Raw genomic sequence first — 7732 nt, 5'->3', positions numbered from 1 at the left:
AACGAAACGAAGATGAAGATGAAGAAGATGACTATATATGAGGGAGAAGATGGGTTTCATTACAATACAAGGCAATTAAAAGAATAAGAAAGAGAAACGAAAATGGTGGTCAAATGGGCCATCTGAAGTGGAAGAAGTCAAGAAGAGACCCTTCTGGTGTATTAGAGGGAGCTATTGAATATTGATATAGAGTAAATTTTCAAGGTGCTATTGAAGATCTGGTTATGTTGCAATTTCGTTCTGGATTGTTTGACTTGGTTTGATATGTTCATATTTGAGATTGTTACAATTTGATATTTGAGATTTTTGCAATTATGGGTTCAAGTCTTGATAACCATCGAGATTTTAGTTCGATTTTGTTAAGTTTTCAATTATGACTTGTATATTGGAACAATGAATTATCTCATATAGATCTTAGTTATAGTTTAATATCGGCGATGAGGGGTTTTAACTGGTGTGATCGGAGATAATCGAACTTTCCGACTTTGTGTTTTCAATCATTCTTACGTGGGAAAATAGTGCAACGTGTCGGATTATTAATGGTCGGACGTACCAGCCACGTGGTGCGTTGGTCGCACGGCATAATTTCTCTTCTATGCTTCATTAGAAACTATGGGCACACCATGGGAGTCATTTTATTAACTAATCCTGATTGAGATGTCAAATTATGGCTGCTATATATATGTATAATGATATCGGTTTATTATTCACATCGATTATAAAAGATGGATGTAGATGTAATTACATAGTATCTAATTTCAACATATCACTAACTTATAAGGTTATTTTTCCGCAAAAGTTTTCAATTGGTATCCTTCCTTGAAGATTGAAAGGAGTTCTCTTGCACATATACATTTTATTTTTGAACTGAATATGACGTGAATATTACAACTTTGCTAAACATACGTTTGGCTTCAAAAACAAGAAATTAACGGACCCTTTTGACATAGTCGCCTTTTGCAAACTATGAATGAGTTCAGAAATATAATGTATTGATCAGTGATAGTGAACTATACAAGTATTGATTTCTTCTTATCATATTTGCCTTGTTCGTAACCTACAAAGATGCAGATCAAAGAGAATTAGTCATAATTTTGGATTTGTCTTCATGAGACCAGCTTATTATTGTTGTTAAAGCACATGAGTATCCATTGAATAAAGTTTTTTTTCAATAACCATCCATTAAATAAAGTTTCATTCTTGTTACACGACTTAGTTTTGATGTAGATTGGGTGAAAATACAACTTGGTCAACTCAATTAAGAGCTTCTCCTTTGTTGGTTTAGAGACATGTTCGCTTATACACTATCGAATAATAAGCTAGTCTTATGGAGTTTTGGATGCATGTTCTTGGTGGATTCTGAAAAATACAAACGTCAATGCATGGACGGGAGGCATGTATGACTGCATATACATGCACGATACACGTCGGCTTAAAATTATTGTATTAAGTTTCATATGTTTTTGATTCAAAGTAATTAGTAAACATACGATATATGTTTTAAGTAACTGTTCTTTCACTATTTGAGAAACTATCTAAATGCATACACACTCATGGGGTTTACATGGATATATAACCCTATATATGTATGGAAAAACGCTCTAATTCTACGTACAAACACTCGTGTGAATTAAATACTCACGTAGATATCAAATCAGTCCAAGTGTGGGAGATGAGCCTCTCGATCAACTAGCTAGGTTTGGTTCTAAATCCCTTAAAAAAAACAGATATCAATCCGTCTCGGAAATGCGGGGTTCTAAAGATAATCACACACACAACCATGAGAATCAAATTAACACGTGTATTCGTAGTACACTGATTAAGATATCTAATTAATCTATATCTACCTGTTAAATCGCTTTATCTGTTTAATAGATGATCAGTGTTCGAATTCCTTGACTTCTAACTAACCCGGATATTGTTCATATAATAACATGATTCACATCCCTTACGTGTGGACAATGCGTTGGCCATCAAACAAATGAAAACGTGGACAACGAGTTACAAGCTAGCTAAGTCACTGAACACTCGTATTAGTGAAACAGTGTCCATAAACCTTAGCTGAAGTGGGCATCGATCATGTACGTCATGTAGACCAAACGGACCCATACATTCGAATCCCGTTTAGCAATACAAAGAAACGTGCTTCAATCACCAGCCAATCCTAAAGCACCACGTACGGGAGAGTATAGTGCATCAGTCTACTCGTGGACTTTAAAGAAGAAGAAGGACTGGAGTCACTGGACTTCGGCCACGGAGTTCATACGGAGCAGCTTATTAATACAGTCAGCAGTTGCGTCATCGGAGCCATTATTGGACTATATAGCTTAATAGCTGTATGTTCTGGACTTCTGGTACTGAGTATAAGGGGGGTCTGGGGTCATATATTGTCAATCTGGTTAATTAGGGTTTTGTTTAGATATATAGTCCGTAGGTATGAAATCAATAACAAGCAGTTAATCATTCTAGAATATAGTTACCTAGGTCAGAAAATATATAGCAGCCCACACCTACTATTAGTGCCTAACTGTTTAACCTCTCGATATGGACGTTTAACATTGTTTTTGCAGGAGAGCACAAAGAAGAAGAGTGAAATTGACATTATCTCAAAAGAATTGTGATATTATTCAAAAGAATAATGTCAATATCACTCCTTGTGAGATTAATATTATGGACCGATTGGGATATATACATACTAGCTACAGTGGCGGAACCATGAATTAATAATGGGTAGGGCATTGGGCTGGTTTTAGGCCAAATATATATTTTTTACAATAAAAATAAAATAACAAAAAAAATTTCAATAGAATATGAAGTAACCTAAGAAAAAGAGGGAGATAATAGATAAACAATCTAAATAAGGGAAATTTTTAAGAAGGGTACATGAAGTATCAATCATTGAGAATTAAGGTTATTCAACTTTCAAAACTATAATGTCAGTGCATGAATTATTAACAACTATATATTTTCAGTACACATCTCGTTAACTTTCGGTCACCATCTATTCCACTATAAAAAAAATGATGGGTAGAATTGTATTTTTGCAACTTACACTCTTTTTAGACTAAGATCCATCGCCACCACTCCACCAATTACGATCATAACCACTCCAACAAGACTTTTTACAACCTAAAACTTCCAAGCTGAAATGCTACATTATATGCCAATATCAGTAATTAGCCAAATTGATTTTAAAAAGAAAGCCATCATTTTAGAGTTCAACTAATTAAGGCACATAGATGATCAATCTTGCTGCAAGTGCTCAGTGCTCATAATCCAAATATAAACTTTCTCAAATCTCCACCAAATGTTAATTTCAATCACCTAATCATGCAGAACTTGAGGGAGTATTAGATTTCAATTCGTACTGTTACGTTGGGATTTCAGCGGGGGAATTCCAGCGAATCGACGAAGCACTCCGTCACCTGAAAACCACAAGCACACGACGTTACAAGGTGAAGACTGGGCTGGCCGGCCTTCAACGTTTCGATGCCTAAGTCAGCTACAAAGATTAACATGTAGAGTTAGGTAGGAGAGGAGGTGTGAGTGGAGGTTAGTAAGTGGAATCACTCCTGGATTGTTCTCAGGACTTGAAGCATGATTTTTGTAATTATATGTATTCCGGGAAGTGGCCGAATGCGGAAGAATCCCAGGGAAATAAACGTTCAATTCTTCTTTCTTGGTACCTTAAGTGGTTTTGTATACCAGCACCGTCTGCAGTTAAGACAGCTGTGGACAAAGTCAAGCCCAAGCTTAAGTCATCCTCATCTTTGGTCCCTTTTCTCCGGTTATTATTTCCGAAAGCTCATATCAATTCTAATTGCAGAGATAGATAAGCTCTTTTCATCCACTGACGGTAGATAGGGCATAGATGGTACGTGGGGAGTTGTTGCAGAGATTTCATGTCCAGATATACTGTACGATTATGTTAGTATAACTAATGTATCATGTACTGTTCAAGATATATATGTGCAATATGGCAGCAGGAATAGGTCTTATTATCTTGGTAGTCATTGACCGTGTCTTAAGAAGTTCGCATTCTCGTTTTGCAGATAGAATGCCTTTATATGCAAGTAGTATAACTAGACTTCTTAGCAGTATAAAAGCTTTCAGTTGCCATAGCCCATAGCCACTGAAACAAATGGTTAATCTTAGTAATTACCATATTTTAATATCCTGGGGAAGTCAGATTAACCTTCAACATACAATTTTGCAATGATCATTATTTTCCCTTTCACATGATTATACAATTCAAACTATTGTATCAAACAGCCCATTTCCGGCCTGGGAAGTATTTGAGATTTTGCAGGAATGTGGGTGATCTCACTTAGCTCACCCTCAGTCAATTTGGCAGAACAAAGAACCAAAAAATTAAAAGGTCCAGTCCTAGGTTTGAAGCTATAAGACAGTGAAAGAAACAGAAATTACATGTGAGGTAGTGATTATGGAACCCCCAAAAATTAAAACAAAATTATACAACAAGACTTGTATGATGATGATCTACTATGTGTCAAGACCGCGAGATGATACGTGTGTAAAGGAACTCGTTCCATGTGTCCGGCAGCCCGGGAAGGCACCAGTGTATGCAGTCGGCGTAAGTCGCCGGGTCAGCTTGCTGCTCCGGCGTCAACATCTTGCCTTGCCGGATGGTATGGACTGAGGTATGTGCGTCTTTGCGATACTCGGATAGAGTAGTGATGTTGAGAAAGTAAACAGGCACCTTCATTGCTTTTGTTATGTCGCTTGAAATCACAAAGAGTCTTCTGTCTGTTCCCACTTCCAACGGTGTGGTTCTGTTCAGGACTGGAGTGGTCTCCTTGGCACATTTTATGCCATCTGGGTTGTCCCAATCCAAGCTCCTATATACACAACATTAGTACGTTATTACATTAATGTTAAATTGGATGCGACAAAGCACCAATGTCCATATGATGAGTGTCATTTGAAAAATGTGTAGTGGTTAACCGGCCAGATATTAGTGTCAAATGACTCAAATCAAAGCCCTGAGGTTCATACTTTTTTGGTAGTGATGAGGTTCATACTTTGGTCAAGATTGAGGTTCATACTTGATACACCCACTTTCAACCACCAAGGCTCATTTTCACCAAATGGGATGTCATTGTATTCTTTCTTACACTTCCCCACATTAATCAAATTTATCCAGAAAATGATATTGAAAATATAATCATTGTTCAGAGAAGAATAAAATTGAATTGGTGACATAGCAATGAGTTTTTTTTATACATAAAAGGCTAAAACACATTGACCAATAGTAATCAAATCCTTAAAGAAATGATCATTAGTTAAGCGAAATAGCAAATGTTAATTTCTCAACGAATCTACTAGCCACAGTTGTTTGCAATCATTTAGCTGTAAGAGCAATTAGATGGCAATTTATAAAACTTAATCTAATACTAATAGAGGTTGATAAGAAAAGCCGAGAAGAACGACTAAACTAACCTGTGTCACTCCCCGTGTTGTGTGCATAAGTACATATATACTTCTAATTGTTCTTGTTAAGTAATGCAACAATGACTTATTTAGTTATTTATAGAAAATCGCTAGTGGCAGAAACGTCATGAGTTCCATCGACGCTTTTGTTTTACGTCTTGCTTTTAAAGAATTGCAAATCATGGCTAAACTCTGAAGCATGATTAGAAAACTGACATAAGGTGTGGAAATTAATTACTTGATATGAAGAGGAGACATGCTGCTGAAGAAGACTGTGGTACGATTGGGGTTAATATTTTTGTCCACCCATTTAGCCCATGTCGTAATAACTTTCCGGTATGCCGACGGCCGGTCGATCTCATCGTACTCCGTTGCTCCTTGATCAAACGATCCTCGTCTTTTCGAATTATCCCGACAAAGAAAATGATATAAGTTTCCATGTTATTGATATTTAACGATTATTGAGCAAATTAGCTAGCTACTTACAGAACTTTCATGTTGAAAGTGTTCATCCACCATATATATGTATTGAAAATGAGGTAGTCCACACCCTTCCAATTTTCACCATGCTTCTTAATCGATTTGGGCATGATTATACGGTTTTGTATGCTGTGCATCAATGGATCATCTGAATTTGACTCCACCAGAAATGGAGCCCAGTAGAACTCCACCGTAGCATTATAATCCTAAAACCCAGTAAAGTAGACTTCAAAGTCAGTAGACTCGTAAAAAATGAAATCTTGTCAAATTATTACCTACTTACTTCAAGCCCCATAAGTAAACTATTTACAAGCCAATTTCGTAAGCCTCATGATTAGCACTAGTAGACTAAACTACAAGCATGTAGGACATGAAAATACCTGCAATCCATTTCTAAATTTTATTTACAATTAAATGGGATTGAGTAGCTGCCATGGTTATATAATCTAGGTCATTACAAAGTTTGGTGGGTCCTGCATTACTAAGTTTGCTCTCCAAGTCAAAGAACAAATTTGAGAAAAAAGGCATAGAAGAAAATGATTGAGTACCTCAATTCTGAAAACAGAGAGAGATCCATTCTTCACCAAGGTTTTTCTCCCAGGAGGAATTACAGACTGAGCAAAACATATCATGGATTCCCACTGGTTTCTATTCAATGAGTCCCCCACAAACATGAGCCTCTTGTTTCTCAGTTTCTCTAACAACAATCTTGCATTGAACCTAAGAGAGAAAGATGAAAATAATTAACAACAAATTAAGATAAAATTAATTAAGGGATTAATTAGTTTAAATTAGTTGCTTACTTTGGAAGATTACAATCTCTGGGCTGCCATCTCCAATGTTGATACAGAGAGTCCTTTCTTCCATTCCTCATACAAGTCACTTGGGCCGTCAAGAACTCACATTCATCTTCTTTATACAGAGGATGAGTCACAGGATCGAAAACCCATTCCCCATCAAACAAGTCACAATCTTCAGGAGGCAATTCAATCTCTTCCATATCATCTTCTTCATTCACCTCAATCTTCTTGTCCAAGTCGTCTTCTGTCTCTTCCATAATCGTTTTCAGCACCACTGGTTCTTGTGTCTCTTCAGGAACTGGATTCTCCAACTGGGTTTTCTCCAATTGCGTTCTTGAAGTGGTGCTTAGTGAAACCCTGTTCTTAGTTTCGGATTCAGTGTCGCTCTGTTTCGAAACAGAGTCGCTCTGTTTTGAAACAGAGGAGCTCACTTTCGTTTCTTGCTGTTCTTGGAGCTCTTGAGCTTTTGGGCTCGAAGAGAATGGGAATTCCGCGATTGACTTGACGTCTTCATTGTACATGAAAATTCCAAACAGAAACACTGAGAAGACGACGACGAATATTGGTAGATTATTGTTCTTGCGGCTCTTCATTGCGAAAGCTTCAGTGGACGAAGAGAAGGGTGATTTTCTGCGAGGTATCTGCATGAATCAGGAAGAGAAGAAGACAAAGAAGATGAAAGAGAGTTGGAAATGAACTGAGGGAGAGAAAGAAAGATGATGACATATAAGAGCAGCAACAAACATGAAAGCTCGCTTGTGAATTTGGTGCATTTGGTTAAGTTTGGTTCTGTTTTATTTTTTTTATTAATCAGATGGTTTGGTGAAATGGGTTTGTCTTCTTAAAAATACCCTTGGCTTTTGGTGGAGGGAGACTTGTCTTTCTCAGTTGCAAATAGGTTGTTTCTCAAAGAAGCCACTGCTAACTAATTCATATTCCTTCATATATTGGCCCAGAAAGCATTAGAGGGAAAGAGAAGTAAATTTAAAGCTTGAAGGTCT

At 37.0% G+C, this 7732-nt stretch overlaps 1 protein-coding gene across 1 annotated transcript; it reads right to left on the bottom strand.

Moving 5' to 3' along the window:
* Positions 1–4196: 4196 nt before the first annotated feature.
* Positions 4197–7551, bottom strand: LOC126802362 (xylan O-acetyltransferase 1-like). Its single transcript, XM_050529980.1, has 5 exons — positions 6735–7551; positions 6480–6651; positions 5938–6137; positions 5690–5848; positions 4197–4859 (listed from the first exon to the last, which is right to left on the bottom strand). The coding sequence occupies exons 1-5, from the start codon at positions 7376–7378 to the stop codon at positions 4511–4513; spliced, it is 1524 nt and encodes a 507-aa protein (XP_050385937.1). The 5' UTR covers positions 7379–7551; the 3' UTR covers positions 4197–4510.
* Between the last annotated feature and the right edge of the window lie 181 nt (positions 7552–7732).

Source organism: Argentina anserina, chromosome 7, assembly GCF_933775445.1.
Source record: "Argentina anserina chromosome 7, drPotAnse1.1, whole genome shotgun sequence".
In the NCBI taxonomy this organism is placed as follows: Eukaryota; Viridiplantae; Streptophyta; class Magnoliopsida; order Rosales; family Rosaceae; genus Argentina; species Argentina anserina.
Note: the sequence above shows the minus strand (reverse complement) of the source record. Positions and strands in the feature narration are given on the sequence as shown.

Coding starts and splice junctions, on each gene's coding strand:
- LOC126802362 (XM_050529980.1), bottom strand. CDS start 7,378: ATGCAGATACCTCGCAGAAAATCACCCTTCTCTTCGTCCACTGAAGCT. Junction 5,849..5,937: donor ACTTTCAACATGAAAGTTCT/GTAAGTAGCTAG, acceptor TAATTCGAAAAG/ACGAGGATCGTTTGATCAAG. Junction 4,860..5,689: donor ATGTCTCCTCTTCATATCAA/GTAATTAATTTC, acceptor TTGTGTATATAG/GAGCTTGGATTGGGACAACC.